A 21,554-nucleotide genomic window follows, 5' to 3' on the forward strand; every position below is an offset into this window, starting at 1 on the left:
TAATTTAACTAGCTATTCTAATTAGGACTTTAATTACAATATTGATTAATTAAATAACTAATTAGTTAATGACTATAAAACTTTTATTTACTAATAAACTGAAAAGAACTATTCGGTAAATTTGTCTGTTCCCCCATCCGTGCTTTTATATATAGTATAGATATAGAATTTGTCTGTCCCCCATCCGTGCTTTTATATATAGTATAGATATAAATTAAATATAATTAAGGATGAAATTCGGTCATTTAATCTCTGAAAAAAATTATTTTATTTTCAATTAATATTAGTAAAATTTATTTGAAAATATCTAAAAGTGAACTATTTAATTTTAAATTATAAATTCAAAAACTGAATTAACCTTCTTTCTATTCAAAAATACTTATTCACGAAAGAAAAGAAAATGTTAATAATTTAAAGAGAATTAGCTCGCTTGGTGATTGTTAGTTAAAACTAAAAATAGGAGGGTCGGCCAAGCGAGCCAACCCTATAAGATTCCATAAATTATGTCGGCCATATGTCTTGATAGCCATACGGCACTCACCAAACGAGGGAGAGTGTGGCATAATTAGCCAACCGACCCTTTTAAGTTTTAACTGTTGGTCAAGATACGATATATATATTGCAACTGCTCTGCTCTCTTGCCCACATCTTTCCGGTGTGGGATTTATGCTATCCCAGACTAGACAGAAGCTGTTAAAAGATCACAAAAAATAGTGTAGATAGGCTAGAGTGTACACCTTCTCCTCAGTCCCTTTTCCTTTCTCGCCGCTCACTGCTTCCACTTTCTCATGCCGTCCCTTCAATCAAACCGACCCGTTTCACTTCCATCCGATGCCGGGTCAACCGTTCCGGCAACTCTACCTACTCCCCATTGAACTCAGGGTCAAATTTCAGTGACCGTCCGCCAAATGAAATGGCCCCGCTTTTTCCGCATTGGCTTATTGTTATGGATAAGCCTGGCGGTGAAGGAGCTGCTAAACAGCAAATGATTGATTGTTATATTCAAACTTTAGCTAAAGTTGTTGGCAGGTATAAAATTGATTTATTTTTACTGATTTGAGATTATTTTTGTAACTATGTTTGTTAAGTTATGTTTTTTTTTGGTTGGTTTTAGTGAGGAGGAAGCCAAGAAGAAGATTTATAATGTGTCTTGTGAGAGATATTTTGGATTTGGCTGTGAGATTGATGAGGAGACATCAAACAAGCTTGAAGGTCCTTTGCTTTAAAAGTTGATTTAGTATGATTTTCTTTCTCTGAAATGTGCTTTAATTTGATTGCGTTGGCTAACAGGTTTGCCCGGTGTTCTTTTCGTTCTACCTGATTCTTATGTCGATCCCGAAAACAAGGACTATGGTGGTAAGCGTTTGACTTCCTAGAAGTGTGTTTGTTATGTAGCGAATTCCTAGATTAATTTGTTATATAGATGAATTTGTCACTTTTGATAGTGAATACTGATATTAACAATAGGGTGCAGTGGTGCTTTGTGAAATGTTAATTGCAAAAATTATGTCTCAAGTGCAATCTGATTATCCTATTAATGCGTAGTCCATCTTGGCAAAGCTAAAGGAGTTGTAGACAATCTTAGCTTTGAATGCTAATGGACTTGTATCAAATGTTTGCTCTTAACAATTCCGTGCTTCATGTGAAGCTTCAGATCAGTAGGATTGAAACAATATTTTTTTGTATTTAAAGATGAATCATGCAGTAATATTTTGAGTGGTAGCATTATTAGGTGCATTTCATTCTTAAACCAAACTAATGTATTTTCATATAAATTTGCGTCTATAATAAACATGTAGAATTACAATGGTCTGCTATCTGAAGATTTAGGAAGTTAATTAGCATAAATGACCTTGTTAAGAGTGTGCGATGCTAGTTTTGGTCAAATTATAAATATGAAATTGTGTGTCTCTGATATACAGTCCATCTTGGCAAAACTAAAGTAGTCTTACAGACGATGTTTAGATTTTGAATGCTAATGGACTTAAATTGAACTTTCACTCTTAACAATTCTGGGCTTCTCGTGAAGCCACAGATCAATAGTAATGAAACATAATTATGACAAGTTGAGATGTGCTACTGTATTAATCATGATGTTACCTGCCACTATATGGATCATGCAGATTGTGAAACATAATTATGACGATGCTACTGTTATTTAATTATGAATTTTGAAACTGTGTTTGTCTTATATACAGTCCATCTTGGCTAAACTAAATTAGTCTTACTGACAATGTTTAGCTTTGAATGCTAATGGACTTAAATTGAACTTTCATTCTTTAAGTCTTAACAATTCTGGGCTCCTTGTGAAGGTGAAGATCAATAGTAATGAAACATCATTATGACTAGTTAAGATGTACTACTATATCAAGTGTGCAGTTATACTCCTGGTTTGAAACAAAATGATGACGATGCTACTTTTGTCAAATTATGAATTTTGAAACTGTGTTTGTCTGATATACAGTCCATCTTGGCAAAACTAAATTAGTCTTACTGACAATGTTTAGCTTTGAATGCTAATGGACTTAAATTCAACTTTCATTCTTTAAGTCTTAACAATTTTGGGCTCCTTGTGAAGCTGCAGATCAATAGTAATGAAACATCATTATGACTAGTTGAGATGTGCCTACCATGTCGATTGTGCAGTTATACTCCTGTTTTGAAACAAAATTATGACGATGCTACGTTTAATCTATAGTAGAAAATTATCTCTCTCTTTTTAAAAGTCCTGATGGCCATTTTTGTTAACTGATTTGCATGAGCTTAAATCTGTATGTTCTATATTTGTTTATATATTGAGATCTAAAACAAACTCGTATGACAAAAAATCATTGGTGTATAAATGTGCCCTCCACTGCTATACATGCATATCCCGTGGCTGCCACTGTCTTTCCTTTTAACATTTTTTATTTGTTAACCAATGTATGTCATAACAGTCCATCTTGGCAAAGCTAATAATCTCAAGCGGACAATGACTAGCTTTGAATGCTAATGGACTTACATCAAAAGTCTATCCTAATATATTCTGCTTTTTTCTCCTCAATGGAGCTCTGCAGATTCACTGGAGATTATACATTATTTGTAATTCCTTTAACTTTATATTCTGGTTGGTTTTTAAATTTTTTCCCCACACATATGTCTTGATAGTCCATCTTGGCAAAGCTAATAATCTCAAGTTGATAATGACTAGCTTTGAATGCTAATGGACTTACATCAAAATTCTGTCCTAACCTATTCTGCATTTTTCTCCTCAATGGAGCTGCAGATTCATTGGAGATGATACATAATTTATAATGCCTTTAAGTTTATATTCTGGTTGGTTTTTAATTTTTTCCCCACATGTTTGTAATTTATTGTGGCTGAGTTAACTCTGTAGAAGGCTTACTTGCATCTAAATTTATCAATATGGTTTCTATGTTCATACTCTGGATTTGTATGATTAGGGTAACGTATCTACTGTTTTGGTAAAGATTCATTCATTTCATACTCTATGCTGGAATTGTTTTTTTACTAACTGATTTGTTCTTGATAAAACACCAAACGCCTGGACCGGTCAGATGAACCTGAAAGAACAAGAACCCAGAAAGTCAGACGAAAAACCGGTGGAGGTCACCGGTAATTCGCTCCGACGATCAAGTCAGTATTTACTTGAAGAAGAAGAAAGAAGAAGAGAAAAGAAGAGAAAAGAGTGTAGAGTGAGAAAAAAGAGATACCTTTTAGGGTTTTCTTCTAAGGTGGTTTATATAGTTTTGTCTAGTACGTGTGTCCCGCAGTGGATTACTGCTCCTTTTTGGTCCCCACAGAATCGGTTAGCTGACGTGTTTTACTCCCGTTGCATCTCGTTTATCGAGTAAGATATGCGGTGTTTGGAACCTTCTATATGTCAGATTTTGTTAGGAGTCTGTTATCACAAAGGACGTTATCTCGGTGAACGGTTGCCTAACGAGTTTTGTTCACCTTGAGGCCATGGTGTCAGATTCCGAGATGACTGGGCTGCAACTCGGTTTCTAGGTTCTTCCTTTTGATAGATCGGTTGCGAGGATCACTATGAGTCCGGTTCCCTTGTTTGCTTGGTTTAGCGAGACTTCATGTTATCGAGGCCGTTTCACTGCCTTATTGCTGGCTCCATTATCAGTTCTAAATTAATTCAACTTGGCAAGGCTAGTAATTGCATATGGATTACTTTTGGAGATGAGACAGAGTTCAGTGTAATTATTAAATTTAATACTGGTCCTGTACTGGTGTTAAAACTCCATAAGTTTTAGAAGTGCCGTCACTTGGTCATTAATGTCATTTGTTATTCAATTCGGTCTATGTATTAGGTGGAAAACAAACTTCCTATAGTATAGGTGCCTTGTGATTTAAGGCTTAATGTGTTGGGGGTGTTTGTGTGACATTAACTGTCACAGATGCTCATCATTTCTCAAGATTCCAGCTAATAGGATTACTCTCATCTTGCAGCTGAGTTGTTTGTGAATGGAGAGATAGTTCAAAGATCACCTGAAAGGCAGAGAAGGGTGGAACCACAGCCACAGAGAGCTAATGACAGACCCCGATACAATGACAGAACCAGATATGTGCGTCGCAGAGAAAATATGCGGTAAAATTCCAAGCGGAACAACTAGTTGTATAGATTGTGGCCCTGAGGCTCGTGTTCTTTCTGCTTGGTTATGATTATTATTAGGGTTTAAATGCTCGGAAGATGGTTGAACTAGTAAGATAATTGTGTGCGAGCATTTTGTAGACATGGCAATGAATGTAAGACGTAAAATTCCGATGTCTGATAATTATCTCACTATTGTATACTCTTTTGTTGAATAACATGCCTGAATTTTTCATTAGTGTAAGATTATTTAATCTTTTTGATTGTAATTGATAATGAGCAAAAATATTTGACTTATTAAATCTTCTTATTAAATAACTAAAATAATTAAATTTAAAAATATAGTAATCTTTTGACTATTTTGTTTTTTCAAATTAGATGGAATCTAATTTAGGTTTTGTTAGGGAAGAACCTCTCAAGTCGGAGAAATTAGGTTTTTTACTACTCAAAAGAAAAACATACTAAAATGAACTAAATAAAACGACGCAGAGAATAAATTTGTTTACTGACTACAACCAGTTGGTACTGACCCAGGGGACACCAAGATTACAAACCACCAATATTATGAGATTACAAACTGTAAATTTGCAACTAGAAACTAGTCATTATTAAGGGTACAATTATCAGTTCAACTCTCAACTTCATTACTGGCCTTACATGGTTGTTTTCGAAGCAGAACCTCCTGGATAAGTCCATTAAAATCTTCATACGACGATCCTCCAATTTTAGTTGCTATTTCTGCTTTCTTCTTCCATTCCAAAGCATTTTCCTTCACCACCTTTCCTTTCTCCGATTCCATTATTTCCTTAACAAGGTTCTCAATTTCACCGCGCTTGACGCCTCCAATGATTTCTATGCCAATCCCCCATGTCGTGCATGAATATCGACAATTCGTCTGTTGCTCAGCAAAGAACGGCCAGCAGAGAAGAGGAACGCCATTACATAAGCTTTCCAATGTCGAATTCCATCCACAGTGCGTTAGAAAAGCTCCGACCGAAGGGTGAGACAGTACTTGATCTTGACGACACCAATCTGCTATAAATCCTCTTTCTTCAATCTCCTCATAATACTCCTCCGGCAGGATATCAGAATCGCCGACCACTCCGTCCGGCCTCACTATCCACAAGAATGGATGGTTGCTATTAGCAAGACCCCATGCAAACTCTTTGAAATCCTCCTCTGACATTACTGTTATACAGCCGTAATTTACGTAGATAACCGAACTAGGGTTTCTTCGGTCAAGCCAATCAAGACATCTGAAATCTTCTTTCCATAAATTTAACTTCAGATTCGAAACCGGTTCTTTGCGTGAAGAAGAAGGAAAGTGATTTTCTAGCAAGCAAAGTGGTCCTATGGTATATATATCAGGGAATTGCGCCCTACTTGCGTTTAAAACTTCATGTTCAAGTTCTTCAAATGTGTTGATGATGATTGTTGAAGCTTTTAAGCAGTTTTCGGCTTCGTCTTTCAAATAATTTAACAAAATATCGTCGCCATTGGTCGTTCTGATGAAGGATGGAATGTCTTTGAGTCTCATGTTGCTCATACCTTCAATCCAATCAATTGGAGTTTCAAGAGTGCCATCATTTGTAAAGTTTGTATCTGAGTTGCAAAAATTTTAGTACAAATAAAATTTTATAAGTTAATGCTTAGTCACTCACAAATATTTAAAATTCATTTTGATTTATAATTATTTTTTAAAAAAATTACTAATTTTAATCAATTTTTGATAAGTACATTTCAGTTACAGCAAATCAGGTATATTTATAAAAACAACCATTTGTTTATTATTTCTTTTCATTTCAAATCTAACTTTTGTTTTTTCAATCGAAAGATGCTTATCAAAATTAGACTACAATTGAAGAAATTAAGATATTTGATAAAAGAAATTGGCATTTCTAAATATTTCTGCTTAATTAACTACAATTAAAATGTACTTATAAAAATTACTAAAATTAGTACTTTTAAAAAGTTGGCATATATATAAAAGTAATCAAAAAGATTAAATATTTTGAGTGATTACACCTTAATTTAATTTCATTTTATTAAATGAAACAAGGATTAAAATTTCCTCAAGTTTATTTCAATTTGAGGAGTTAAATTCGAAGAATTTTTACCATTCCTTATAAAGTGATGGTGTATATAAAAAGTTTCATATTTTAATTAATTACACCATTCAATTTGTAAAAAATGACGTGGATTTGTTAAACTTGACCCATCATTTTGAAATGAACTTGGAGAAATTTCAATCCCAACTATGGGTGTGCATAGGTCTGTTCGGACCTGAAAATCAAAACCAATCGATTTTTTTGGCTAGCTGAAAATCAAACCGAAAAAATTAAAATTTTAATTCTATTCAGTCGGTAACCAGTATATGAAAAATCCGATAACACGAAACAATCATCTTCCTCGGCTTTATGGATGAACGTTTCCATCATACCATTCGTCACAGGCTTGAAACTTCATTCTACAATTTACTATCTTTTTTAAATTAAAGAGGAGAAAAAAAAAGATTTAGAGATAATTATATTAAAAATCCCTCGAGAAAGTGTCCCTCACATTTTAAAATACAAAATATTTCTCTTAATGTTTGCCTAAATTCACTAACAACCTCTCCTATCAGTTAAAAGTGTTAGTTGACTTGGTCAAAAATTAAATTGTAAAAATAAATAAATTTTAATTATTAAATTTAATTTTTCATAAAAATTTAAAATTATAAAAACTAAACTTTTTTTAAAAATTATTTATAATTACATATAAAATTTTATTTTATTAATTATTATTTTCTTTTAATTTAAATTAGTATATATTCTTTAATAATAATAATAATATTTTATATTATTATTTGAAAAACTTAAAAAGTATTTGTTAAAATAAGAAATTGACTTATTAAAAAATTAAAATTAACTTTTTTTTTGTAAAAATACCAAAAAAATAAAAATATTTACTTTCAACATACAAGATAAAAAAATAAATTTTTAACCGTCAATATAAATTCTATTTCATTTTCTATATATTTACCAAATAAATTTTTTATGAAAAAATTATTTTGTATTTTATATATTTTACTTGTTAATGTAGATTTTATTTCATAATTATTATATATTATACTAAATGAAAATGTTGATAATAATATTTATTTTATATTTTAAATATTTACTCGTTAATAAATATTTTATTAATTAACATATATGCCAAAAATTTGCTAATAAACTTTGGCACTCATCTAAGTTCATGTCATTTTGTGGACAAATGCTGCATCAAATTCAAGACCACCACCAAACAAGAGATGACCTATATATATATATATATATATATATATATATATATATATATATATATATATATATATATATATATATATATATATATATCATCCACAGAAAAAACAAAAAATTTTATGAATTTATCCTTTACTCTAATTTTGTTGTTGTTATAATAGCTTTAAAACTCATAAAACCTTTTGCTTCTTGTTTTCATCAGAATATGCAAATTGTCATTTACTTCTTACGTCATGCAACATATGTGCATATAATTTTAATTAATTTAGACAATACCAAAATATATTAATTTTTAATATATATATTATTTAAATTATTTTAAATGACATTATAAAAATTTAAATAATTATATTGCAGTAGTTATAATTTAGTTAATTTTATATATCAAATATTTTTTCAAGTTTATACAATTTGTTTTTATATATATACTAGTAAAATAACCCTCGTTTCACTTCGGAATTAAAATTAAAATTAAATTAAATTTTAAACTTAAATTCAAAGACAAAAATTGATATATAGTGTATGTGTGTGTCTATATATATATATAGTTTATCCGTAAAATACTAAGTGTCACAAAAATAATTTTATTTAAGTACTATATATATTTTTTAATCAATTACAATCAATTTTTTTTTAGTTTTTAAATCATTTTTTTTTTACAATTGTGACCAAAATTTTAAATATATTTTTTCAAAATCAAATCTTTGCCTCCTTTATCAATTACAAACAAATTTTCAAAATACTTCTAAAATCAATTAATATGAATGTTTGGCCGCAACTGGTAAAAAAACGAAAATTTGAATCTATTAAAGTATTGGTCATAATTATAATAAAAAATTTTAAATTTGACATAATTAAAAAAACTGATGGCAATTAATAAAAAAACACAAAAGTTTAGATGTTAAAAATAGTAAGCCCAAAATTAAATAAGCTAAGATAATAATTAAGATAATATAAAATTTAAGTTCAAAACTTTCTTAATTTCTTATTCACTCCTTTGAAATATAAATTATTAATTTAATTATATTTCTCATGCCATATACATAGTTTAATCTACTAAAAAAATTATTATTAATTTTGTTTTTTAAAATGTTTTTATACAATTTAAATTGATTTTGATATTATTTTTTTATTTATCAGACTTAAATTTGAAGTTAAGCTTCATGCACAAATATACTATACTGGTAAAATTGTTTGTTGCATACCTAAAATTAAGATACATAACTTTATTTTTTAGGGAAAAGGGTCATTTATGCCCTTAAGGTTTGGCATTAGGATCAAATAAGCCCTCAACGTACAAAAAGGTTCAAATGTGCCCTTAACGTCTTAGAAAATGAACAATCAGGCCCCCGATTTGGACAAACAGGCCCCTAACGTTTCATTTATGCGTCAAAAGTAGGGGCCTGGTTGTTAACATTTTAAGACGTTAGGGGCATATTTGAACCTTTCCAGACGTTGAGGGCTTAATTGATTCTGGAAATAAACCATAGGGGTATAAATGACCCTTTTCCCTATTTTTTATGCTAGATGATGGGTGTTTATTAGGCGACAATTATGGTTTTACTAAAATAGACTTTAAAGTATTTAGATATGTCCTTTTTCTTTTGAAAATAATGAAAAGAAACAGGGCTTTTATAGTAAATGTCAGATGTATAAAAGGATAAAACAAACAAAAAAAGTACAACTATTTTGGTTTTTTTGTAATTAAATATGAAAAGTTGGTTTTTCTTAAGTGATTTGCTGTGAACTTACAGAAAAGGGCAATAAAAACTATTATGTTCTATTGGTTTTATTGTAATTGTTTATAAAGAAAATAGTTTCTAAGTAATTGAACCCATTGGGTTCACTTTTATACTATTGTTTTTATATATATATATATATTATATTTTTAATTTATATTTTAGTTAATAATGTTTAATTTATTTATATCATAATAATATGTAAAAATATAGATATATCATTTTTGGCTATCAGTAACAACTGAATTAAACATACTCTAATACTTTAAAAAGTAAAGGGTCAATCCGAATTTACACTTATTGAATTATTTGTTATATGAAATGACATAACAATTACATAGAATAATTTCTCCTAAGAATAAGTTGAGGTTATTAATTTAAGGATGTAAAAAAGGAAATTTTAAAAAAATGTACCTTTGAAAGGAACTATGCCTCTATGGATGAGTTCACTATACTGCAAGTACCCCATGAAACCACAAGCTGAGGCAGTCCAAAATTGAACATCAGGAATCCCAAACTCTTGTGCAATCTTCATTGCAAAACTCATAACTCCATCCGAGATTATACAACTAACTCGACCCAATTCCGGGTTTAAATTCAGCTTAGCCAATAAATTTCTAAAAGGATCAAAGCAATTGTTCCGGAGCGAATCACATAGGGCCCAAGCTTCTTGGGTGGCATCCCGGTCTGATGGCGGTAGCCCATCGGGTATAGCCTCAAACCGAAAGTCCGACAAGTCGGTGAAGAAATCCGGGCCTTTAGACCGGAGGAGACGAGCATGGTTAAATTCGGTGTTGACGAAAGTTACGTAGAAGCCTGTTGAGTGTAAGAGCTTGGCTAGCTGCATAAAGGGGTTAATATGGCCCTGTGCTGGAAATGGAACTAGCACAATATGGCCTTTTTTTTGGACTAGAGATTGGCTTGACATTATAAGATGTTAAAGAGCTTTCACAGTATTGTTTGTACAGAGCTTTGGTTATGTGATCATATAATTATAAATATGCTGTCTATATATATAACCGATGTAATATATAAGTTTTTAGAAAATAAAAATATTTTTGGATAGATGTTACGTAATTTGAAATTTGATATAAATATAGCTAGTTTTGTTTATAATAATAAATATTTTATTAATGGATAAATAAAATTGCAATTTGGTCAAAGAATAAGTGAAAAAGCATATTTGAAAAGTAGAAAAAGAGAATATTAAATAAGTCATGATAATTTAGATTTATATTCTTCAAATGTATTGATGAAGCTTTTCTTTTTTATGAACACAATTTCTATTAAAATCGCGAGAAGTAGCTAAGAAACTCCACTACTTAAGACCATTCACAATAAATTTTTATTAAGTTTAAAAATAAAAGGTTTAATTATATAAAAAAAATCACGACCTTAACACTTAGATTCATTTTAATCATAATTTTTTAAAATTGATATTTATGTACACCAAATTTAATTTTATTTCAAATCTATCATCAAAACAAAATCCGATGTATTTTTTATGACTAAAACATTCATAATTCTACATACTCTAACTGGAAGTTAAGAAGATTTGATGCGATTTATAATTTGGGTCTTTAATTAATAATTTAGTGAAGAATTTAGTCAACAAAAATACAATTGAAATGATGAATTAAAATTTGCCTTTAAAAGCCATTTTTTAAAAGTCATGATTAATGAAACTACATGCAAAGCTCGTCGTGATTTTTTATATAATTAACCAAAAATAAAAAGACTAATCCTTTGAAAACCCCTCATCTTTTAACTCTAATTCATTTGCATTTTGACGTTGTAAAATTACCAATTTTATCCAAATTATGACTTTTCGGTTTCAATTGCACCTTCAAACATCAAATTGACCTCTTTTCAATTGAAACACTACTAAAATTTTGTCATTTAGCGACAGATTTTTATGACCAAAATCCGTCGCTAATACGTTTAGCGACTGAATCCTTTGAATACCCCTCATCTTTTAGCTCTAGTTCATTTGTGTTTTGACGTTGTAAAATCACCAATTTTACCCAAATTATGATCTTTCGGTTTCAATTGCACCTTCAAGCATCAAATTGACCTCTTTTCAATTGAAATTAAAATGTTCAAATCAATATTTTATATTTTAACATATATACTAAATAGTGCTTAATGTTACATTTAAAACAAAAAACTCTTCTTTTCAAAAATTATAAAACTTAATAATTATTATTTTTGATACAAATAATAATTATTTATAAATTTAAATTTATAATATTTAAATGAAATTTTAAATATATTGTTTTTAATATACCGAATACCTCCACTGTCGCCGCCGAAAACCGTAGTGGCCGCCGGAAACTTCTACCGAGGTCGGAGAATTGACCCCTGGGTCGTTTCAACTTTTACTTTTTAATTGAAAATGTCATTATTTTCTGATGCAAATATTCAATTTTTATAATAAAATATATATATTATAATAAAATATACTTAATTGATGCCAATAAAGATCATAATTTGGGTTAAATTAAATCAAGAACTTTAGCGTAATTTGTAATCATAACATATATTTTAAAATTTGGCAATGTCGGATACCAACTTTGACTTTTTGGTAAATCAAAACACCGTTCATTTTCCGATACAAATATGCTGATTTGGAAGGCGGTATTTCCATGTAGGTTGACACATTGAAAAATAAACGATTTTTCGATTTTTCAAAAAGTAAAAGTTGATGCCTGTTTTGCCAAAAATTTAAAATTAGTGTTGTAATTGCAAATTACGCTTAAATTCGTAATTTAATTTACAACGTGTCAAATTACATGGAAAATACTAAAATTCACTGTGTTAATATACATGGAAATTCCGGCTTCCAACTCAGCCAAAATATCCCGAAAAATATCAATATATTGATTGGCCAAAATGTTCGTTGATGACATTGTCAATATTGAAAGTTTATGTTGTACTTGTAAATTAGGTTATTGGTGAATGTATTTACAAATAACCCTATTATTATTACTCTTTCGCACCAACAAAGACTACTAAAAGCATTTGGCGCTCTGCCAATAATTTTTGTTTTCGACATTTGATTCATTTATGTGATATATATTATTGTTTTGTTCAAAATACTATTTTTTTTTGGTACAAGGAGAAGAGGCAAATCCTAAACCAGACTAAGACACAACGTTCCTAGCATACGAGACCCCATACAAATCATGCATGATCCAAGGGATTAAACTAGAGGGAGGACTGTCATGAAAAACTGTCCCAATCAGATGATCTTCACTCAGCGAGGCGAGGTGATCCTCAGCAAATTTGCTTCCCTGTAAATATGTCGGATATCAACAATTCAATCTCGATTAATCAACTCACGGATAGCAGTAACAATATTTGAGAAAATTGCTGCATCCGATCGGCTTTTAATCTTGTCCACCACCAACTTACTATCCACCTCCAAAATAACCTTGTTCAAACCCAACCTCCAGGGAAGCATGAACTCCTTTAAGTTGCTTTACACTACTACACTCCTATATAATAGAGGTGTCATACGTTTGGCAAATAAGAACTTAAATAGTAATTTATTTTCTCAACTTGTAAATAATATACAATAATATAAATTAATTTTTTTGGGTAAATCACATAAAAATTTGGTGATTATGATCAATTAACTCCATTTTAACAATTTACTCCCTCAACTTGTAAGATAATTTGCCAAAATGAGATTAATTGACTATAATTACCAAGTTCATAACTACTTTATATATATTAGTTTGTCATTGTATATAAATTGAAGGGACAAATAGTCAAATAAACTCTTAATGAAATAAAAGAAAAATACATAAGGTTTAATGTGATATGAATAAAAGTAAAAGAGTTTAATTGAGTGAAATTAAAGTATAAGAGTCTAATAAAACGAACGAATAAAAATATAAGGTCTTAAAAATATGTTTGGCCTAGCATAATCGCCTGTCTGTAAGTCTATATATTTATTATTTGTACAGAATGGGGTGGTGGCGCAGTTGGCTAGCGCGTAGGTCTCATAGCTTCTGAGTTATCCTGAGGTCGAGAGTTCGAGCCTCTCTCACCCCAGTTTTTGTTTTTTCTGTCAAAAATGTTTTCTTATTGTTATTTGGTTAATGTCTTATTTTTGCGGATTAAGTCAATTTAAACAAATATTTTAATTTTTTTATAATTAATCCGATTTACATTTATCATATCAAGTTGTGGCTTTTAATTTAAATATAAAAGTGACTAACTGGTTTTTTAGGTGACTAATAATTCAGTTCGATTTTTAGGTGACTAATGATTCAGTTCGATTTTTAGGTGAAATGTCAGCATTTTGTAATTAAAATATATTAATTCAATTTTGACATGGCTAGCATGTGGTAAATTTTAAACATTTTTTAAATTGATCATAAATAACGCAATTATAAAAAATATTGGTTAATAATAACTTCACCCGTAAATTGTTAATATTTTTAAAACACTAAACCTTATTATTTTTGATATAATTCATTTTTCATCAACTTTATTCAAGCAAACATTTACCCTAATTTGCAATTCACACGAATTTTAAAATTTGTCAATATCAGTAACCAACTTTCATTTTCTGGCAAATTGGTACACCGATCTAAAAAAACACTGACGTGGATATTCTAATATACCACCACGTATTGTTATATGATTGGCTGGTATATTTTTCAAAGCTTGTTACTCGCATAGTCAAAAATAAAAGTTGATCATTAATTTTTATTATAAAAAATTAAATTTAAAATGCTTATCTATTACAGTTTGTCTATTCAAATTGAAATTTAAGAAAATTATGATGGATCAAAATCCTCTCAAATTGATTGAATATGACCTATCATGTTCAATCAATCTACATAATTCTTTACAAAACAAATGGTGTAGATTGAAAAAATTTAAAATATATTAAGTTAATTTATAATATTTATTTTATAATAAATGATGTAGATTGATTGAACATGATAGATCATGTTCGATTAACTTGAGAGGATTCTAATCCAATTATAATCATGTATTATTATAGCCAGTTATTCAAAATTCAAAGCCTATGATGTTGCCTTTTTTTTCTTCTCAAATTGAAAATTTAAAAGAGTTCTCCTTTGATAGAAAATCATTTATGAATTATCTATTACATGTGGCTTATTCTAATTGGGATCCTAAAAAATTATCTATTAACCATATTTTTTATTATGATAAAAGTAAGATCACCTTTTATTTTTAATTGTACCCAACATTTGAAATTGGACTCTTTTCTATTCGAAAAAAATCATTTTAAATTTTTTTCGCTCAAAAAATAAAAAATAAATGACTTATTTAAATTTTTTTAAATAAAATAATATTAATTTAATATTTATAGTTACAATTAAAAGTGAAAAAGGCATATTTGGATAAAATTAGCGAGTTTATAAAGTTAGAGATATAATTTAAAAAGGCTAAAAAGGCGTGTTGTTTAAGACATTTTGTTTATAAATAAATAGATAGTATAATTAAACTAAAACTTCATACTAATGCTTATTTAATATGGCTCAAACAGTATAAAAACTGGACAGAAAATCGTTCAATTGTATTAAATTTTTTTCAAACGTTCTTCTTTCTATTATAAAAATAAAAGGGTTAATTATATATAAAGCCTTAATTGCACCAAAAATCACAAACTTTCGCGTGTTTTTGGTATTTAGCATAATCTTTTTTTCTTGGCATAAAAAAATCATCAACTTTCATTTTTTGGCATATTTGTCCACATAACCGTTTTCTTTGAAAAATTAAGTGTAAAACGGCGCCGTTTTAGCGCAAAACGGCGACGTTTCACATCCCGTGGACAAATATGCTAAAAAATGAAAGTTGGTGATTTTTTATGCCAAGAAAAAAAAATTATGTTAAATACCAAAAACACGCGAAAGTTTGCGATTTTTTATGCAATTAAGCCTATATAAAATCATCACCTTTACACGATTTTTAAAACGTGTCAATTTACTTTTTTTTTTCTTTTCAAAAACAACATAGGCATATTTTTAGGTAAAATTTTGTTAATTTTGGACATCCGATGGGTTTGCCACGTGTCGTGCCACGTCATTAAAATGCCACTAAAAGTCGAGTTTGCATTTTAAAAGTCGAGTTATTTTTGAAAATTGTTTTAAAAATGATAATTTTATATATAATTTATTGAAAATAAAATAAAATATTAGTGCCTTAATTTGCAAAAAGTGTCCACTAACATTAAATATTTACAATTTTGCATCCGATGCGCAATTATGGAGACGGAGAACGACTCGAATATATCATATATGCTTCTACTCTCTACAGCTTTATTGTTATGCCACTGACTAGACAAGCATACTTATTTTTAAGTATTTCACAATTTTTTAGAATATACTCTCTCTATTTCCTTTCAAAAGGATAAATAGTTTTACACATAAATTAAAAAACAATAATTACTATTATATAATTTGATTTTTGTTAATAGCGGTCTTCTAATTTATAATAGAGTAACTCATAATTAATTTTGGCCAAATGATCATAAAATACCAAACCTTTCATAAAAATTTCACAGAAGTCCAAAATTTTCAATTTTATTCAAATTATCCTGAAACGCATGATTTCATTTCAATTTTATCCAATTGCATGATTTCATTTCAATTTTATCCAATTATATAATTTTGCTCATATGGCACTGATGTGGCATTGCCATACATCAACGCCACATAAGCAAAATTGTGTAGTTGAACAAAATTGAAACGAAATTATGCGTTTCAAAACAAATTGAATAAAATTGAAAAATTTAGACTTTTGTGAAACTTTTATGAAAGGTTTTGCCGTTTTTAGTCATTTGGCCATTAATTTTAATAATAGAAAAAAAGTAAAAAAAATTACATCTAAAATAATATAAAAGTTACACATAAACTTTTAAAATGTAATATTTAAAAATAAAATATGTATTCTTTTAAACGGGCTAAAAGAAGTAATTATTTTATTAGTAAAATTATTTTTCATGCCTGAGAATACTGGAGCACTAGAAATCGCTATGGCATGATGAAATGCACACCATCTTGGCAAAACCTATCATGAGTGCTTGTAAATTTCACAAAAGTCCAAAACCACACTCCCTTCACCAACACCAAAAATCACCAACTTTCGCGTGTTTTTGTTATATTTAATTTTTAATGTCAGGTTTCTGGTGGAAAAATGGAGATAGTGGCAAATGAATGGCTTGGATTGGGTGGGAAAAGATGTGCACGGCAAAGAATAAAGGTGGATTGGGGTTCCGGAATTTTGAAAGTTTTAATAGAGCGATGTTGGCGAAACAAGGTTGGCGGTTGATCCATAATGAAGAGTCTCTAGTTGCAAAGGTTTTAAAGGCAAAATACTACCCCGTCATGATTTTTTAGAAGCTAGAGCGGGTCCGGGATCGAGCTATACTTGGAGAAGTAGTCATCGCGCCATTCCTCTTCTTAAAAAAGGAATTCGCTGGAATGTTGGTCAGGGTAATGTGATTAGGGTGTTCAATGACCCGTGGCTTCCGAGGAATGACATGTTTTACTTTCACCCTAAAGGGCAGAGTGTTAATGAAGATTTTCCGGTTAGGGATCTCCTCAATGATGACGGTGTGAGCTGGAATCTTAGCAAGATAGATGAAGTGTGTTCTAATGGGGATGCTCAATATATCAAATCTATTCCTTGGCGTGTGTCTGGTGTAAGAGATAGAAGAATTTCGCACTATTCCAAGAACGGTTTCTTCTCCGTTAGAGCAACTTACCATTTGGATAGAGAGGCTTGTAGTGCAGCGGGTGCTTCAACAAATAATGCGATGCAGAATACTCTTTCCTGGAATCAAATTTGGAAGATGGATATTCCCCCAAAAGTTAAGCATTTTGTGTGGAGACTTGTTAGGAATAGTTTACCAACAAAGTGAGCCCTCAGCCATAGAACTAGTATTGGGGACAGACTTTACTGCAAATGTGGTGAGAGGGAATTACAAGATCATGTTTTCAGATTTTGCCTGTGGTGAAGGGAGTGTGGTTTGCTAGTGTGTTGGGTATGGACATTGAAAGACTTTCGAATAGAGGTTTTTTAGAGTGGTCTAAGTTATACATGAAGGGGTGGGATAAGGATGCTATCAAATTGTTTTGGGTTACATGTTGGATAATCTGGTTCGCTCAAAACCGTTTATCGGCATACAAATTTGGTAACTATGTTGTATTTTAATGGTTTTGCTATTTACTTGATGAAATTATCTACGGAGCGTAGATCTGAAGTGCTATCAGTAAAAATCTTATTTTTAATATTCTTTCAATCGGATTCATTCATAGACCAAAGAGTCGATTTGTGGTTTAAAATAACCTTCGAGTGGAGCGGACGGATCGCCGAGTTGCATATTCAAAGAGCTCCGTCAATGCGATTGAAGAAATTAAATATGATTTTCTGTTATTTTACTGATGTCTTATTATTGTACTTCTTGAATGTGTTGATTTATTCAATATTTGATCAAGTTATATTTTTATTTCTCTATTAATGAAATTTTTATTATTCTAAAAAAAACCTAATTATTTAGAATATTAAATATAACAGACCACTTTAAATAATTAATTATTACTATTTTAATTATTATTTGATCATCTAGAATTCTAATTAAGGTAAACTACTTCTAATAAATTAATATTTTAATTATTATTTTATATTTGATATTTGATATTTATATTTTTTATGAGTAAAATAGATTATTTCTAATTAACTATTTTTTTAATTATTATTTAATATTTGACGAGTCACACTACGAGCCACATGTGAAACACGTAAAACGACACTAGTATATATATATATATATATATATATATATATATATATATATATATATATATATATATATATATATATATATATATATATATATATATATATATATATATATATATATATATATATATATATATATACTGTCTATTGAAAATAAACTTGATTATATTTTTTTTTAAAGTAAATTAAAGATAGTCATAATTTGGACATTTATTTATTAAAACGTCTATAATATTGAAAGTAAATAAAAGTATATACCATAAGTAATCTAAAGATAATAATATTTTCATTAGACTTCAATTTAATATACAATTTAGGTTTAAATTCACCAAAAATCACCAGGTTTCGTGTGTTTTTGGTATTTAACTATAATCTTTTAATTTTGGCAAAACAATATACACATTTTCAAAAGTTTACAATTAAGGATGCCGACATCGTTTTGGATGTAAAACGGCACCGTTTTGGATTAAAACGGCATCATTTTAGATGTAAAATGACACTATTTTTTAAAGAAAAACACGTGGTCTTAATTGTAAAAAATTGAAAAGTTCATTTTAAATATATCAAAATTAAAAAATTGCGTTAAATACCAAAAACACGCGAAAATTGGTGAATATTGATACATTTAAGTTTATAATTTACTATAAAAGTTTCACTAACCAAATTAGTATACTACGAGTTTATAGTACTAAAAATAAATAGAAAATAAATTTAGATCTTCCACATTTTACAACCTATCATATAGCTACAATGGATGAAGGGTCAATTCACCCCCTCAACTTGGCACGAAATATCAAAACAGCCATCATCTTGAAAGGTTTTAGGTCAAATAAACCCGCAACTATATAAAAATACATCAAATCAGCCCCTCTCTCATTTTTTTCCCACTCTCAACCCGCATTTGAAACACACCCTCCTAGTTAAAAGTCTAAAATAGTTCCTATTATTTTAAAAAATTACAAATTAATACCTAAAATATGAAGAAAAAAATTAAATTTTGAGGAGGACCAACTGATCCTCCTCAGCTCCTTCGGCACGAGGAGCATATCCGCTTCTCGCCTGAGGAGCAGATCTGCTCTCAACGAAGAGCACTGCTCTTCATCATGGAGCAGACCCATCTAGGTATATGGCGATTTAACGGAAAAAAAATTCATTCAAAAAAATCTGATGAAAATAAAAAAACCTCACGGTTGTTTCTGGTGAATGCGGTGGAATGAAGCGGTTTCAGATGAAAAAATCAGGGGTGAATTGATTTGGTTTTATCAAATTTAGGGGGGTGATATCTCCATTTTCTTTGGGTGTTTTTGATACGAGAACACAAATGTGGATTAATTTGGTCTAAAACCCTATAAAATGACTCATTTGATATTTCATGCCAAGTTGAGGGGGTGAATTGATCCTTTATTCGGCTACAAATTATATATCTTCCACCAATGTTTGCAAAACCGTGGTGCCAGACATAAAAGTTTATCTCTTCACTATGACTGTGGTGCAAATTGTATTTTTGCAGATCGCTTTAAAAAATATAATATTTTCATAATTGCTTCCAATCAACATAATATATTACAAACTCATAAGTAAACTATTATTTTAAAAACGATGGGTCTTTTTCACACAAAGAAAAACTATAAATAAAAGTTAAAATATATGCACAGCCTTATAAATTTTTAGATCTATATAGATTATAATTTGAAGGATATATTTGTCTAATTAAATGAATGGAATGAGATTATCGATAGTTAGAGTGGGGATATTCCTACTTATTATAAGTGGAATAAAACAAACATGCTTTAGCTACAGTCCTATTACATGACTATAGCATGGTAATGATATGATATTTTTTATGTTATACGGTTGTTTCGGAAGAAATTTCATTATTCTTATTAATGTTCTTGAGATGTAAAAATAAATATGATGTGTTTAATCACATTTTGAGAATGAAAGTTACTAAAATATTGGAGGAAACCAAACAACTATATTCATTTTATTTTACTACATCCATTTTGTTTTACTATTTTCAAGAGAAAAAATTATACTAATTGGATTGTTTTATTAACAATGAAAATGATTGGACATCAATTTTTTCTTCACACTATTCTATTTTGATATATTTTTATTTTACAAATTTAATCCATGGATTGAAGAAGATGATGTGAACACTAGATTGAGTTCCAAAGAGATGATATGAAAAGGCTACCTCGGAGTACATTTTTATTCATGGCTCTGAATGAGATGAAATATAAACTGAGAATTAGATGCAGCAAAAATAAAAGTCAAGAGTCTTATCACATAGGATTATCATTTAAATAAGGATTCCGAGACCAAATCGTCATTTTTGACATTATTGCGATCGTAAAAAAATATATTACGATGACTCACATCGCGATGGACGATACTATGCTCGTGTATATACGCTATCGCCTTAACAATGTGTTAAAGTTTTATTCTTACTTTATTTTATAGTTAAATTTATTGAATCGGTATTTAAAATTATATTATCATATTTAATTTTATAATAAACATGAGTAAATCTAATTATTATATTTATTCAATTCTGAATTGTCGAAAAATATATCTATGTATAGTCTTTCTTTCCTTTTTACTCTATATAATTATTATTTTTAGTAATTTATAACATGGAAAAATTAAAGATGTAAAACATGATTATAGGGCTTTTTCAAATAAATGAACTTGTAAGTCAAGGGTAAAAGCCAAATCCGATTGCCTATTTGCATATGAGTTGATTTCTTTTAAAAAACTATTACCTTTTAACTCGACTGCATTCAAAAATCATTTACCAAAATTCTCGCTAGCACAAATTTCCTGAATCCAATTCAAACAAAATCACAAATTAAAATATTATTCAAGTTCCAAAAAGAGTAGAAATTATACAATTTGTGCATTACTTTCAATTAAAATTTATGAATGAGGGTCCATATCAGTGTAAGAATATCATACTCTACAAATATAAAATTTTACAACTCTTTCAAGTAAATATTAGACTCCCAATATAATTATGATTACATGTCTAATGGCTCAATGTAAAACTTCAAATCAAGGTTTCAGCTCCTTCAGATTCAAGACCGACAAATAAACGGGGAATTTACGTGCGTGAACCATTCCTTGGGTCTCTCTACATTGAGC

General features: G+C 29.5%; 2 protein-coding genes and 2 non-coding genes across 4 annotated transcripts; 2 read left to right on the top strand and 2 right to left on the bottom strand.

The window, feature by feature from the left end:
* Positions 1-454: 454 nt before the first annotated feature.
* Positions 455-585, bottom strand: LOC126658972 (U11 spliceosomal RNA). Its single transcript, XR_007634536.1, has one exon. It is a non-coding gene; the product is annotated as a U11 spliceosomal RNA (small nuclear RNA).
* LOC130014794 (multiple organellar RNA editing factor 2, chloroplastic) lies at positions 552-4,841 on the top strand. Its single transcript, XM_056103714.1, has 4 exons — positions 552-1,029; positions 1,115-1,212; positions 1,291-1,356; positions 4,462-4,841. The coding sequence occupies exons 1-4, from the start codon at positions 914-916 to the stop codon at positions 4,602-4,604; spliced, it is 423 nt and encodes a 140-aa protein (XP_055959689.1). The 5' UTR covers positions 552-913; the 3' UTR covers positions 4,605-4,841.
* A 221-nt stretch (positions 4,842-5,062) lies between these two features.
* LOC126655843 (linamarin synthase 1-like) lies at positions 5,063-10,623 on the bottom strand. Its single transcript, XM_050350173.2, has 2 exons — positions 10,038-10,623; positions 5,063-6,205 (listed from the first exon to the last, which is right to left on the bottom strand). The coding sequence occupies exons 1-2, from the start codon at positions 10,549-10,551 to the stop codon at positions 5,232-5,234; spliced, it is 1,488 nt and encodes a 495-aa protein (XP_050206130.1). The 5' UTR covers positions 10,552-10,623; the 3' UTR covers positions 5,063-5,231.
* Positions 10,624-13,597: 2,974 nt separating this feature from the next.
* TRNAM-CAU (transfer RNA methionine (anticodon CAU)) lies at positions 13,598-13,682 on the top strand. Its single transcript is given in 2 exon segments — positions 13,598-13,635; positions 13,647-13,682. It is a non-coding gene; the product is annotated as a tRNA-Met (tRNA).
* The last annotated feature ends 7,872 nt before the right edge of the window (positions 13,683-21,554 follow it).

Source organism: Mercurialis annua, linkage group LG7 (assembly GCF_937616625.2).
Source record: "Mercurialis annua linkage group LG7, ddMerAnnu1.2, whole genome shotgun sequence".
Classification (NCBI taxonomy): Eukaryota; Viridiplantae; Streptophyta; class Magnoliopsida; order Malpighiales; family Euphorbiaceae; genus Mercurialis; species Mercurialis annua.

Coding starts and splice junctions, on each gene's coding strand:
- LOC126655843 (XM_050350173.2), bottom strand. CDS start 10,551: ATGTCAAGCCAATCTCTAGTCCAAAAAAAAGGCCATATTGTGCTAGTT. Junction 6,206..10,037: donor AGGCATAGTTCCTTTCAAAG/GTACATTTTTTT, acceptor TTTGCAACTCAG/ATACAAACTTTACAAATGAT.
- LOC130014794 (XM_056103714.1), top strand. CDS start 914: ATGGCCCCGCTTTTTCCGCATTGGCTTATTGTTATGGATAAGCCTGGC. Junction 1,030..1,114: donor TTAGCTAAAGTTGTTGGCAG/GTATAAAATTGA, acceptor GGTTGGTTTTAG/TGAGGAGGAAGCCAAGAAGA. Junction 1,213..1,290: donor GACATCAAACAAGCTTGAAG/GTCCTTTGCTTT, acceptor GTTGGCTAACAG/GTTTGCCCGGTGTTCTTTTC.